The sequence below is a fragment of the Crinia signifera genome, chromosome 5 (genome assembly GCF_055691185.1).
Source record: "Crinia signifera chromosome 5, ASM5569118v1, whole genome shotgun sequence".
In the NCBI taxonomy this organism is placed as follows: Eukaryota; Metazoa; Chordata; class Amphibia; order Anura; family Myobatrachidae; genus Crinia; species Crinia signifera.
In genome coordinates this window covers 194,007,800-194,023,488 of record NC_139221.1, presented here as the reverse complement: position 1 = coordinate 194,023,488, position 15,689 = coordinate 194,007,800, and the positions used below count along the sequence as shown (strand labels likewise).

The window sequence follows — 15,689 nt, the reverse complement described above, 5'->3', positions numbered from 1 at the left end:
TGTGCCGAGTGTAGCAAAGCACTGCGAGGGGACGCGGTGCACCAAATCCACGACCTAATGACCCTGTCAACCTACTAAGGTGTTGGCCAAAGCCTGTGTCGACCTATGCACATGTTGACCTTCAGTGGTCAACCCGATACATGTCAATCTTTGTTGTGTCAACCATATGACCCATACCCCTTTTGTACTAGATTGCACTGTATCTAGTACAAATAGCATACAATGTGCTAGAGCACTGTGCTTTTTGTACTAGATGCAATGTGATTTAGTACAAAAAGTATGGGCTGCACAGACTCTGTGCTTTGCAAAGTGATGTGTGCAGGTACGCGCATTGTTCTCGAAAAATGCACAGTGAATGGGCACCTTCAGGGGCAATTGTTTTATCTTGTGATTTTGGCACAATTTTATTTATTTTTTTAAACCAGGGATCGCCAACCCGTCGCTCGCGAGCGACGGGTAGCTCGCCTGGTGATTTGTAGTAGCTCGCCTGACCTTTGACTTGCGGTTGTCGCTTGGCGGCAAGTATGCCTGCGTCCCCTGGGATGCACTCTGCCCGGATCGGCATGTGTCTCCCCACATCGTCAGGCTCCAGGAGTGGGTATATGCAGGACCCCCACTGCTGCCGATGAAAGAGACCAGGATCCGGGGTCCCAATGAGAGGGAGACTTGCCGCCGGAGAGGGAGGAGATGGTATGCTCTGCTGCTGCCTATGTAGTGTCCACGGAGGAGCCGCCGCCAGTCGGACCTCTACTGCAGTCAGAGCAGGAACTGGAGGGAGATTGCTGGATGCGAACATCGGGGTTGGTGAGTCATATATCACTGCCGAGAGCTGAGGAGTAGTGTAACTGGAGGTGGGGGTCCGGGCTGAACAGTGTTCTGGTGATATGTGTCTCGCTGGGAGCGTGGCAGCATCAAGTACTGTACACCCAGGGTGAGCAAGCCCACCACCATTGTTCCATGTTACATACAGTGGCGCATCCAAACTGATCCCTCCATCCACACAATATGCATCCTCCCATCCCTCTGTGCCACCTACCCACCACGGGGCATCCTCCTCATCCCTGTGTGCCACCTACCCACTACAGGGCATCCTCCTCATCCCTGTATGCCACCTACCCACCAGAGGGCAGTGTGTGTATGTGGTATCCCCACTGGGCTGGTACCCTGCCAGGTCTGTTAATTAAAAATCGTTTGGCTCCCATTTTTTTTTTAAATCTGGTAAACTGCTGGCTATTTTTTTTTTTTATGTTAGAGGGCACAGTGTGTGTGTTTGTATCTGACACTGTGGGGGCATACCTGGCCCCGTGGGAACATATGTGTATCTGGCACTATTGGGGGCATATGTGTATCTGGCACTATTGGGGGCATACTGTATGTGTATCTGGCACTATTGGGCATATGTGTGTATCTGGCACTATTGGGGGTATGTGTGTATCTGGCACTGCACTATTGGGGGCATATGTGTATCTGGCATATGTGTTTCACACCCCCATTTTCATTGGCCTCACCCCATGTGGCTACAGCTCTTAGAGTGCTGACCATGCCCCTACAGCAGAAAAAATGGGGATGTAGCCTCGCAGGAGTACCACGGTAGAAGATGAACCCCCTAATTTTGGGCGCAGATGTCCATTCTCCTCTACCTCCAGTGTTGAGAGGTATGTATGCAGCATATTGGACATTGCAGTCTGTGGCATTTTGTGTCTGGGGCATTGGGGTGTGTGGCATAATGTGTAAAGGGCATTTTTTGGTTATTATGCATATTTTTTTTTTTTTTTTTTTTATCTAAGTAGCTCTTCGGGTGGTTTATTTAGTCGCGAGTAGCTCCCGCCCCCAAAAAGGTTGGAGACCACTGTTTTAAACCAACCTGGTGTTGCCTTTTATAAAGAAGAAATAGCTACATTAAATCCATGGGCATAATCACTGAGGAATCATCACTTGGGCAAATACTAAGCCATTCCTTTTAGCCCTACTGACAAAGTGCACTGGAAGTTTATGGTGTCAAAATGTATTTCACATAAAATAATGTTCATGTTCAATAATGTTCATGCATGCAGCTTATAATTTAGTTAAAGAGTTTGCGAATACCACCACTCTCAGCAAGAGGAATTTACACCCTTCCAGTGTAAAGCTTTGGCTGGATGGTAAAAATTCTTTGCTCTCTTTTTAATGCTTTGCCCTTGTCACCTGTTACATCCAGGTTCCCATCTAGAATACATAAGTCTCAAGTATGTACTGTTTTTATTTTATTTTGTTTAATCTCTGTATTGTAAAGACAGACAAAAACAGGATAGCTTATCACAATATACAGAAGAAAGGGTATGGAGAACCATATTGTTGTTATGATACAACCAGGAGTAACAAAGAACAAGGCTACAACAAGATAGGGGAGTAACCCGACCTATCGGCAGGAGCCAAAAAGGGATACCCCATGGTATGCACAACATGGTGCCCAGACTGCGTAATACTTCACAATGGTTGTGTTAATAAACCCTGTAATGTACTGCATTCAGTAAATCTCTAGTTGACCATTTACTTTATTGCTGCCCTATTTGTTTTCCAACAGCTGTACAGGACAGGGAAGAGTTTCTGACCATGTCTGCTACAAAACTACCAAGTAAAATATTATTTTGTAGTTAAACCATGTTAGTAATATTAGATCATCCTTCTGCCAGCCACTCGTTATCTAAATGTCTACTTATTGATGACCATTCTGCTGTAATATGCATTGTTTGTTAAAAAAAAAAAAAATGAACAAAGCACAGACTGACAGGTGGTGCCACATGCAGTGTTTTATTTAGGGGGCATTTTGGTATTTCTGCCCATAGTTCACTCTTAGAGGCAAAGTCCTTCTCATATGGACATGTGCAGTGCAGGGGGGCAGATATAACAGGTGCAGATAGTATTTTCCCTGCACAGAAACAAAATAACTCACCCAAATCTAATTCTGACTGCTTTATTTTTACACTGCAATATAGATCTCATTTTGAAGAAAAACCCCAACCAAATCTAACGCTTTCTGCATGCTATACCTGCCCCACCTGCAGTGCACATGTTTTTGTCCATTTGAGAAGAAATTTGCCTCCAAGAGTGAACTAGAATAAGGCCCATAGTGTTATTGCTTCAGTTCCTATGAACAACCTGCAATTAGCATTCCTATAGTGTTCGCTAGCTCATGGACACAGCTTGATGGTATTTGCCTTTGGCTTGTACCCCATGCCAACTCTGCCCCTATCAGAATCCTATTGAATATTATGCCAAGGTAAAGTAAATCCTCTTTTATGAACCACAATACTCTTATACATACAGTGTGGCAGTATGCCTGACATCGCTTTACGCAGAAGTGAGTATGATATGGCTTCTTTTGAAAGATTTTGCATTGAATGCGTTACTTTCAGAAGCTATACACCTTAATAAAATATATATATATATATATATATATATATAATGGCAAAGGGGGGCCACACAGTGCGCTTAATGGGAATAATGCGACAAGCTGCAACCCTGAAAGGATCCCCTGTTAGATGGGACCCGGTTAAAGAAATGGAGAAAATGGGGGGTTTTCAGGGTGCGCTAAAAACCTTATATGATTGAACTGTACAATTCAAATAACAGTAAAAAACTATTTATTAAAAAGTTGCTCAAAGGAGCATGGCAGTATGTATGTAAGGTCCAATTACAGTTGCAGTGAACCGATGGTGTTACAACAAATTGTACAATTAAACAGTAGACTGATGTCCATAAACGCCAGTTAAGCCCAACGCGTTTCGTCGTACACTCGACTTCCTCAGGGGCATGGTACAATACGATGGTCACACGATGGTGGTCGAACACTAGGAGTCTCCTAGGAGGCACAATTTTATGGCTGTGGAAACTCGATAGGTTACAGAAATGAACGTGGTGTCCACCAGCCGTGATAAATATAAGTATGGAAATAGATTTCTTGGCGTGCAAAAAGTATTTTGTCTTCCAGTCAATCAGGAGTGTACTGCTAGGCTCCACAAAAGTGTGGAGCCTAGCAGTACACTCCTGATTGACTGGAAGACAAATTACTTTTTGCACGCAAAGAAATCTATTTCGATACTTATATTTATCACGGCTGGTGGACACCACGTTCATCACGTTCATTTCTGTAACCTATCGAGTTTCCACAGCCATAAAATTGTGCCTCCTAGGAGACTCCTAGTGTTCGACCACCATCGTGTGACCATCGTATTGTACCATGCCCCTGAGGAAGTCGAGTGTACGACGAAACGCGTTGGGCTTAACTGGCGTTTATGGACATCAGTCTACTGTTTAATTGTACAATTTGTTGTAACACCATCGGTTCACTGCAACTGTAATTGGACCTTACATACAAACTGCCATGCTCCTTTGAGCAACTTTTTAATAAATTGTTTTTTACTGTTATTTGAATTGTACAGTTCAATCATATAAGGTTTTTAGCGCACCCTGAAAACCCCCCATTTTCTCTCTCTCTCTCTATCTATCTCTATCTCTCTATCTCTCTCTATATCTATATATATTTAGTTATTCAAATACACCAATGTAGCAGTGGTGTTCATGACCACACAGAATTGTGTAAGGTATATGTATTTAGAACTGTAAGATGGTTATTTTAATTAATAAAGAGCGAAATTTAATATACAAATGCTTTTTGTGATAGCTAAGGAAGCTTACTACCATAGCTGTTGTGGCTGGTGTCCAAATACAATTTTTATTTTAAGACTGGGAAGATTTATAGATCAAGAAAACAAATACATGTGATTGTTATGAAATGTCTTCACTCAACAACATTCATTCATTTATTTTCTTTAAAAAATTTCCTGTGCAGGTTATCGCCTGACAGACCAGTTTTATGATATTCTCATTCGGAAATTCGACAGACAGAGGAAAGGACAAGTTGCTTTTGATGACTTTATCCAGTGCTGCACTGTCCTCCAGGTGAGATGCCTTCGTAACTGGAGGAATGGCCTCCATACATAAACAACAACATACAGTCAGGTCCATAAATATTGGGATAGCGACCCAATTCTCATATTTTGGGTTCTATACACCACCACAATGGATTCAAAATGAACCAAACAAGGTGTTCAATATGGTCTTCCCACTTTTTTTTTTTTTCCCATCAATAAATTTTTATTGTGACATATTTTTAATATGGGGTACAGAAAAAATAGGGGACATTTAGGGGAGGGGATAGGGGGTAACAGGCGTATACAAAATACAGTGTATTTCGCTACGCAGAGCGAATAAAATATAGATTACGTAGATAAAAGAGAATATAAAACAAATATCAATAACAGATAGTAATGTATAAGGTAAAGTTATAGCAAGCCATATTACATTTCCCAAGGGGGTGGGGTCTATTGAGTAGGGTGAGCGTGTAGATGTAGCTCTGGTTATTGTTGAACCTCGGGAGGTTCATTTAGGCTGAACTGAAGTAAGTCTGTAAGAGAGGAAGAGGGGAAAAATTTAGCACCCTCTGTTACGTAAGTGTGCCATAAAAGCCATCGCATATGAGGGGAGGTGGGTGAGGGAACAAATGAGGTGAAGTTTGTCTCCATACGGAAATGGTGGTTCGTCTTCAAAATGACTTGTAACAAGGGGGGGGAAGGCTGTTTCCAATGCTGGGCCAGGTTGGCTCGGGCAGCAATAAGTATATGTCCTAATACAAATCTTTTCTCCGGAGGGATATTCTGAGGGTAGAGATGGAACATGGCAAGGGTTGGTTCAGGTTATATAGCTATCTTTAAAACAGTGGAGATCAAGTTGAAAACTGTGGACCAATACTGTTTAATTATGGGGCAGGACCAGAAAATATGGTAAATGTTGCCTGCACATCCGCATAGCCTCCAGCATTGGTTATAGCAGGATGGCCAAAAGGTATGCAGGCGGTCGGGGGTAAGGTATAATCTATTAATTAGTTTGATGTGCATCTCTGTGTGATTTGAACAGCAGGACATTGCATAAGAGGAAAGGAAGATCTGTCGCCATTGCATAGGGGTAAATGTTTTACCTAGATCTGTTTCCCATTTCACGTGGGAGGGCATTTGGAAAAGGCAGAAGGGGTTACCAAGGTCTTGTACCAAAAGGAGATGTCGCCTCTAGTTCCTGTCATGAACGGTCTGGACAGGAGTATCTGGGATGTAGCGTCTGTGGGGGTATAGGTAGAAAAGTGAGCCTTCCACCAATTTGCTATTTGTAGATAATGGTAGTATTCAGAGGAAGGGATAGAGAAAGGTAGAGAAGGGGAGCAGGGAGAGAGCGTCTACCAAATCTCCTAGGGTGGTTACACCATGGGTCTTCCATGTATTTAAGTTGAGGTTGGGGATTAGGTTTGCTACAGTTGTAATGGAAATGTTGGGTATAGCGTTTGCCGGGGTGGATAAGGTGGCCAGTAATTTGTCCCAGGCTTGTAAAGATGCCTTGGTGGATGGGAGTAGAGACGGTTGGGCAGGTCTAGCGTGTTTTGGAATTCCAATTAAATCTGCAAGGGGAATGTGAGGGGGTCGAGGCTTGTTCAAAGGAAACTCATCCCGTGGGGGAGTTAGTGTCAGTATAATTTTTAAGAGGGGCAAGGAGGCATGCGGTATGATAGCTAACCAAATCCGGGAGGTCCAGACCGCCAAAGGCTCTGGGTAAAGACATTCTAGAATGGGCCATAGCTGGGGGCCTGGATGACCACACATATTTTGTCAATATAGACGCGCCAAGTTGCAATGATTTCTTAGGAAATGTGTAAGGGATGGTGCGGAACAAGTACATTCATTTGGGGAGTAAGGACATTTTAAAAGCTGCCATACGTCCCATCCAGGAGATATCAAAAGACAACCAAGATTTAGTTAAGGTGGATAATGTTGTGAGGAGGGGAGTGAGGTTAATATTAAAGACCTTAGATGTGTTAGAATCAATAAAATACCTAGGTATTTATATTCCTTCGGTTTGCCAATTGTATTTGTAAATTGATTTTAGGTGGGATAAGGATCCAGTGAGATTAATTGGAAGGGCATCTGTTTTGGTAGTGTTTAGTTTGTAATAGGAAGCTGCGCTATAGGAGGCTAATATAGTATGGAGGTAGGGAAGTGTTCTAACTGGATTGGTCACGAAAAGTAATACGTCGTCAACGAAAAGACTTAACTTATGCCGCTGAGGACCTATCTGCAAGCCAAGGAAATTAGCATTGTTGCGTATAGTAATGGCTAGGGGTTCTATTGAGAGAACAAAGATTAGGGGGGATAAGGGGCACCCCTGTCTAGTGCCATTTGTGATATCCAATGAGTCAGATAGAAAACCGTTGCTGAACACCCGAGCCGTGGGGGAGCTATAAAGCGTCAGGATCGATTTGAGAATCCAACCTCTGAAGCCAAAACGTGTGAGCACTTCTTGCATATATTGCCAGTTCAGCCTATCAAACGCTTTTTCAGCGTCAAGAGATAGGAGAAGAAGGTCTTGCTCTCTAGAGAGAGAATCAATAAGTGTGAATACTCTCCTTGTATTATTGGAGGCCTGTCTCCCCTGGACAAAACCCGTCTGATCCGGGTGCACCAGCAACGGGAGGAATTGATTGACACGCAGGGCCATTAGTTTGGCAAACAGTTTAATATCGCAATTTAAAAGCGCTATAGGGCGATTAATTTTGACAAAAGGCCGGGTCCTTCCCTGGTTTGGGGATGGTCACTATACGGGCTTCTAGTAGCTCTGGTGGGGAAGAGCCCAGGGAGGATAACTCATTAAAGTGGTTTGTTAAAAGTGGAGTTAATAAGTCTCTGAATGTAATATAGAAATCAGTTGTGGAACCGTCTGGACCTAGGGCCTTATTACGGGGAAGGGATCTGATGGCTGATTGAATCTCCGTATCGGACCAGGGAGCATTAAGGGCGTCTAGTTGTTCCGGCGTTAAAGATGGGATCTGTATCTTGTTCAGGAAGGAGGATATTGTATCATTGGTGGGTTGAGGTGTGGAGGTATCAGAGGATAAATTGTATAACTGGGAGTAGTATTTAGCAAATTGGTTTGTGATGTCCTTGGGGTTTGTAAGTTTCTCTTTAGTGGGAGTAATGATGTGTCGCATTCTATTTTTGGCCTGTTGAGCACGCAATTTTCGAGCGAGCATTCTGCCTGACCTATTACTGAACAGTTAGAATTTGTGTCACATTCTATTTAGGGCTAACTGAGTACGGGCTAAGAGAAGTTTTTGAAGTTGGCTGTGAATGTTTGATATCTCTGATTTCAGGGTTCTAGATGGGGTTGTTTTATTTTGATTTTTCAGCTCTGATAACTTGGTCTCTAGGTCTTGTTGGGCCTTAATAGCACTACGTTTGAGGTAAGAGCCAGCCTGTATTGCAGCTCCTCTCGTAACCGCCTTAAAGGCACACCAGTGGTTAGTGATATACGTATCTTGTGGGGAATTGTTAGAAAGGTAGGACTTAATGGATTTTACTATGGTATCTTTAGCTGTAGGGTCTTTTAACAGGTGGGGGAAGAGTCGCCAAGGCCTCGGAGGTATTTTTGATGGGTTCGGGTTCCATTTCCATGTAACAGGGGCATGGTCAGACCATGTGATAGGCAGAATATCAACATCCTTGGTATGTTGTAAAGTCCACTTATCGCAAAGGATATCTATCCTAGAATAGGAATTGTGTACTGGGGAATAGAAGGTGTAGTCACGCCCAGACGGTTATTTAGTCCTCCAGATATCATATAGATCGAATTCTACAAGAAGATTACGAAAGTACAGGGATGGGCCAGCCACTTGAGAGGGGCGAGATGTTGATTGTGGGACTTGTCTAGTTTGGGATCTAAGATTAGATTAAAATCTCTGAGTACTATCAGGGAACCTCTGTAGGTTTTCCGTATGAAGAGAAATAGTTTACGTAGGAATGAGATTTGATTAGTGTTAGGTGCATAGACATACAATAGTGGTCTGCTTGTCTTCTAATAGACCCGTCAGAATCAGATATCTGCCATTTTTGTCTGGGGTTTGTGATTGTAGAACAAAGGAAGTATGCTTATTGAATAGAATAGCGACTCCATTACGCTTGAATGGGCCATTCGCGTAGTAACCTACCGGATAATTCAAATCTTTGAACAATGGGGGATTAGTGGAGTTAAAATGAGTCTCCTAGACAGCAACCACATCTGCTTTCTGTTTGTGGAAGTAGGAGAGCTAGCCTTCGTTTATTAGGGGAGTTTAACCCCTTAACGTTTAAAGAAAGAAAGTTAGGCATCGTAAATTGAGGGGGGTTGATAGAGGGGATCTAGGTCCTAACTTGAAAAATACCCTGCGTCGAATTAGTGCAACTACAGCAGTCGCCAGTACCCTGGGGGTAGGGTCGGGGAGGGTTAGGTGACGTGAGGGGGAGAGAAGGGCAAGGAGAGAGAAAAAAGCATAGGGAAAGGTAAAACAAAAGGGTCCGGTACATTGGACCCGCATAACTACAGGGTAAAAAGGGTTCATGCAGTAGTATGTGTAGGGTTGGGGGGTGGCTCGGCTCACAGAAAAGGAGCTGCCACTCACTAACTAACACACAAACACTATCGTGTAACAAAGTAAGTCTAGTAACTAAGAAGTTTAACAATCTAGGCGTAACCTAAAACTTGGTTCAAGGAACTAGAACGAAAAATATTCGGCAAAACAATAAATTCTAACAAAGTGAACTAATTGTCAAGAGTCTTGCATAATGTGACAAACAAACATATAAGATACTTAGCGTATGGATCCCATCCCGGTGGAAGGGAAAGCAAGTACACAGGCATAAAAGTTCACAGAACCGGTATGCTCAGTCGATGGCCCAATGCGGGTCGTCAGGTAGCAGCCCATTCTTATTGTAGAGTATGCGGACATTTCGGCTCTGGAGGTCTTGTGACCGATATGTCCCAGTCCATCAGGAGCTTAACTCCTGCGTCCAGGGAGGATATGGAGTATGTAGTGTCTTCATAGTAAATGATCAGCTTGACCGGGAAACTCCAGCGGTACCTGATGTCGTGGGATCTGAGTGCAGCGGTGATGGGAGTAAATGCTCTTCTATTGGCGATAGTTGTAGGAGAAAAGTCCTGGAAGATTTGAAGGCCTCCTAATGTCTGAATTTTTTGAATCTGGAGCAGCTCTGAGGATGACCGTTCTTTGACCGTGAAGAAATTAACCCTTAAGAGGGTATATTTTGGTAGGTCGGCAGAGATTGTTCTTGGTCTTAGGAGGCGGTGTATGCAGTCTATCAGGAAGTCTTTGGGATCTGTTGTAGGGAGTAATTTACGGAACAGAGTGTGGACATAATCTTCCAGCTCTGAATTCGCCACTAAGTCTGGGATGCCTCTAATTTTGATGTTATTGCGTCTAGATCTGTCCTCCAGGTCCGCTAGCTTAGATTTTGAACTGATCGCGTGAGATCATTGTGAGATGCGACCAGCTCCTCCATTTTACACTCCAAGTGGTCAGTCCGGTCTCCTATGGCGACCAGCTCTGTCTTGACTTCACAGATGGCCGATTTTTTTAGATCTCTGGACATCTCTGCTTGGAATGCAGAAAAGACCTGACACAGAGACTTCACTGTCACCGGTGCATCTGATTCAGTGTCCACCCCAGCCATCCCAATGGGAGATGATGGTTCCCCTGGAGAAATGACACCTGATTTGGGGAGCCAGCATGAGTTGTAGGAGGTTGTGGAGATTTCCTGGGGGGAAGGGAGATCCTGAACGGCACTGCGTCTTTAGCTTTCTTGGCAGGCATAATTAGTTATGGGAGCACTTATTAGAAGAGCTGAAAATTCACAGATATTGGTACCGGGGGGTAATGTTTAGGTTAGCTATATCCTAGTTGTTACCAGAATTATAACTTTGGTGAGTGGCAGCTGAGGGAGCTAGGTTTTCACATGCCTAAGCTCCTGAAAAATCCACTCATATATTCACACAGTTGGAGCACCTCATAGTGATTGGACTGATGTATGTAATGATAGGGAGCACCTCTGTGTACCAAGAGGGGGGTACTGTATATGCAGCTGTGCAAGATATGGACAGTGAGTGTCCGTAGTATATTAACCCCAGGAGTTGTGTTGCAGCATATAATGAGGGCTGTATAAAGGGGTTATTCAGTGGGGGTTGGGTAATATGGAGCTGGGAAGGCCCAGTGACCCAGCTGTCCTGTAAGTCACAGGGCCTGGTCCTGGTGGATGATAGAAGTGGCACCAGGAAGTGCAAGCATTCCTAACCTTGGTCCTCAAGGCATACTAACAGTCCAGGTTTAAGTGCTATCCATGCTTGAGCACAGGTGATTAAATAGGTATCCGTTATTTTACTTTACCCATTTGTGCTAAAGCCTGAATATCAATAAAACCTTCAGTGTGTGTGCCTTGAGGACTGCGGTTTGGAAGGTCTGCATTAGTGGTTGTTTTATTCACATCCCCACAAGAACTATTGTCCAACATACAACAAATTTACTAGAAAGGATTTTGTATGACACGTGGATCACAGGAAGACCTGTGCCAACTGCAAAAGTTGTAGCCAAAGTTACTTGGACACTTTGGGGGTATCCAATTACATGCTCTACTTTTTCAGCTTATAAAAACGTGACATTTTTGACCAATGGCCATTATTAGACTATTCAATTATAGACCAAAATGTCAAGTTTTTGGGATCAATGACAGGAATACGTACCCATGCTGCGGTTTGCTTTGTGTGCCCGATGCACCCCGATAAGTGCTGACTATTTAATTAGTCTCAGCTAATTCATTATCTGCAATAAATGATGGTGGAGAATTGGGTACCCCCTAATGTACAAATAAATCTCCAGCTGCAGACCTCATGCATTACCATAGATTACCTTATTTTACAGGATTTGTGCACGTCTCCCTACTTTTGTATATCTTTTTATGTATTTTGTCATTTCAGAAATTAACCGATGTCTTCCGACGCTTTGACACAGACCAAGATGGCTGGATACATGTATCATATGAACAATATCTCTCCATGGTCTTCAATGTAGTATGATGCCAAAAAGAAGATTGGCCCAGACCAATAAAGAGACTGAGTTGCCAAATCTAAACTTTCTTAACTTTACTGGAATTTGGCACCATAAAGGTGCTGTATGTTTCAATTGCTCCTACTGTGTTTTTCACATAGACCATCTTCAACAAATCTGAAGTTGTGTTGGTTGGGAGACTTTTTATTTTTGTTTTCTTTTTGTTACTGTGTATTAAAAAATAACCTAGCCATATTTTTATCCATAATGCATCCAATAATAGATGGAAAAAAAACTTAGCAAGAAGCAGATATATTTTGTTTACATTTATTTAGCATGATCTTGATGGTTTCATTAAGTTCACAGCATTGTGCCTAATTTTCACCAAATTGCATGTAAGAAGATAACACAAGAACATTGTCTGAATGCATGATGGCATAGCCTGTGAATGTAATAAGATACTATAAAAATCAAATCTGAGCTGTCTTCTATATAAAGGATTCAGTTGTGGCTGTGCCAGTAAGTGTAGTTTGTGCAGGGAGGTGCGTTTTATAAGTCACATCTCTATACATTCAATAGACTTAGGGGGATATTCAATTCCTGGCGAACATCTCCCGTCGGGGAGATGCTCGCCGGGCCCTATTCAATGCTGCCTTTCCCGACAGCATTGAGCTGGGTTTCTCAGCAGAACGAGCGTAGCTGTCGGGCTCGTTCTGCCGAGAACGTCCGGGAAGTGACGAGCTGCCGGCTGCAGCTCGCCTCTTCCCGGCCGCAACTCTTGGCCATACCCCCATCATCCATACACACTGGGCGATTTGGCCCAGGTTGTATGCTGACGGATGATGGGGAAAATTGCTGGGCTAAAAATCGCTTAGCGCATACACACAGCATTTTTTCACCAGTTTTAGACATTTATCCTGTGGGTGGACGAGTTTCCATAGCAGGACGCTATGAAAAGCCGTCCACCCTGATGCTCGTCTGCTGGGTAATACCAGCAAATGAGCGGCCTGGGCCAGGGATGATGCGGAAGTGTACATTCTGGGAGGGTAAAGAGCTGAAAGCAGCTCAAAAGACAAAACGGAGTTGCTTTCAGTTGAGAGTTGCCCAGTGTGTATGGGCCTTTACTGAGAAATGTCATACTAAAAATACTTTAACAAATTTCTTGTACATCAGTTTACAGATTAATATTTGAATAAACCTTAAACTGGATACATACCTTAAGATCAATCTGTCTGGTGGAATAAAAAATATGGTAATGTATGAGCATATGACAATCAACCAATTGCTTGAAAATGGGCAAAAATTATTTTGTATGAATTTGTTAACTCAAATGGTTTTATCTAATTTATCTTAATTATGGTTTTCCAATGTTTAGGAGCAAATTCTCATATGCTCAAATACCAGATTTTTGTCTCCACCAGATAGATTGAACAGATAAACATGGTACACACCTAAAGATGTCTTTTTAATTTGTAAACATTTGTCATTCAGCAAGTGAAAGTGGACATGAGTGGGTCAGGCAGGAAATATGCAGCGTGCCTAGTTGTCATTTGGCCACAGCCAAGTACATGTGACATTATTTTACCCTTTTATTTTTTGGGGATGGCAGATTTATCTTTAGGTGGTGTCTGCTGATTTACAAACTTATTTACAGGTTATTGATGGCCAGTGCATGCACAGGCTGAGACGGATACTATACTTCTATTCATTAGGCAGGAATCCAACACTGTTTTGCTCATTGCATCACAAATGTATACAGTATGTGTACATTTGACTTCTTTTAAGACTAGTTCCTGACTCTATTTAATTTGTATTCCAATCCCCATGTTACCTTCTAGAACCACAAAACAAATATCATGCACAGGTACAGGTTCCTTAGGAAAATGATTTAAAATAGCTCAAATAGTTTTGGACACTACAGATTGAATTAGTTTTATGATAGGTTTACACATAACATTGATTGCAAATATTAACCTTTAGTGAGAATCCTTTGTTTATTTTAGGACCAAACTGTTAAGGTCCGTCATTCTTTAAATAGTCTAAATGAACATTTACATTAGGGATGGGGAACCTTTGGCCCTCCAGCAGTTGTTGAACTACACAACCCAGCATGCCTTGCCTTAGTTTTGCTATTTGGCCATGCAAAACTGTTGCAGGACATACTATGATTTGCAGTTCTAAAACAGCTAGATAACTTAAGGTTCCCAATCCCTGATGCAGACTCTATAGCAAAAGCACAAACAGGCTTGTTTTATCATTACATTTTGTTTTACAGGTAGTAAAATGAAATGGGAGGAGGCTATTTAGTATGATATATGCAAAAGGAAATTTCTAATCCTTTATTTATGTTTGATCCTAAATGGCTAGAAAGCAGCCTTGTTGGGGATGCGGTCATTTGGTCTACTGCATTATGGTAGAAAGTCATTAGGTCGACATGCTAAAAGGTCGACATGACTCTAGGTCGACATGGGAAAAGGTCGACATGATTCTAGTTCGAAAGGTCATTAGTTCGACAGGTCATTAGTTCGACAAGGTCATTAGTTCGACATTGTCTATGTCGACATTCACAAGGTCGACATGGAGTTTTTCACTGTTTTTTGAGCCAACATGTGCCGACAGGCGGTATTTCATGCCCTACCATCCACTAGGGCGTGGTGGGAGAATAAAATAGTGTGCCGAGCGTAGCGAGGCACCGTGCCCGACGCATTGCGAGCGCAGCGAGCGATGCGAGGGGATGCAGTGCACTTTAAACTGTGTCCATGTCGACTGTGTTGACATTCAGGTAAAAAAACAGTGAAAAACCCCATGTCGACCTTGTGAATGTCGACATAGACAATGTCGAACTAATGACCTTGTCGAACTAATGACCTTTCGACCTAGAATCATGTCGACCTTTTCCCATGTCGACCTAGAATCATGTCGACCTTTTAGCATGTCGACCTAATGGATTCGACCTAATGACTTTCTACCATAATGCAATAGACCAAATGATCCCAACCCCCTTGTTGGCATTACCTGTACAAAGGTTGCTACAAATTAGGCTATAGGGAAAACAGATATAAGAAGGTAAATCTGGAACCCAGGTCCCTTGATCATTCATGATGTTGTTTTTTTTTTACTTTGGCATGTCTAATTGAACTGACCCCCTATCTGTGGTTGAGTTTGTGCAATGCTTCTACCAAAACAACAACAAAAAAAGTCCGGAATGGGAAAAATCCTGGGCACTAAAAAAAGTGGTATAGGAGTTAGAACGGTGGTAGCCAACCCTAGCCCTCGAGAGCTACCAACAGTTCACATTTTCCAGACAACCTAGCTGCTGCACAGCTGCACTCATTAATCACTGACACATTTTAAAAGATACACAGATGGAGCTAATTAGCTCATTTGTGATTCTGTGAGGAGACCTGCAAAACATGCACTGTTGGTAGCTCTCGAGGACTAGGGTTGGCTACCCCAGAGTTACAAGACATACAAATGGAACCGCTCTCATTAGAGTCTGACAGAATGGGCTCATGCGACTCCATTCTGTCAGAAGCCCTCCAGCCAGCTGCCTGCTCTTCCGCACTCCCTGCCTGTCTCCCTGAAGCAAAGTTGAGCAGGGAATCAACCAATCCCCGCTGCCTTTAAGAGTGGGATGAGTGAGTGAGTCACTTGCTCGTCCCCATCCGCCTGCCAAGCCCCCTGCCAGCACTATGGATATGTTGTGCTGGCAGAGGCTGGCTCCATCTGTAGATGC

The 15,689-nt window shown here is 43.0% G+C and overlaps 1 protein-coding gene across 3 annotated transcripts in view; it reads left to right on the top strand.

Moving 5' to 3' along the window:
• The window catches only part of PDCD6 (programmed cell death 6), an 86,339-nt gene extending 71,903 nt beyond the window's left edge, over positions 1-14,436 (top strand). The window contains exons 4-6 of one of the 3 annotated variants that reach the window (XM_083188381.1): positions 2,564-2,614; positions 4,832-4,941; positions 11,884-14,436. In XM_083188381.1, coding sequence (XP_083044507.1) covers positions 2,564-2,614; positions 4,832-4,941; positions 11,884-11,982 — 260 coding nt within the window. In that variant the 3' untranslated portion in view covers positions 11,983-14,436. The remainder of the gene's footprint in view (positions 1-2,563; positions 2,615-4,831; positions 4,942-11,883) is intronic. The other 2 variants (XM_083188378.1, XM_083188380.1) reach the window with 2 other exon arrangements.
• The last annotated feature ends 1,253 nt before the right edge of the window (positions 14,437-15,689 follow it).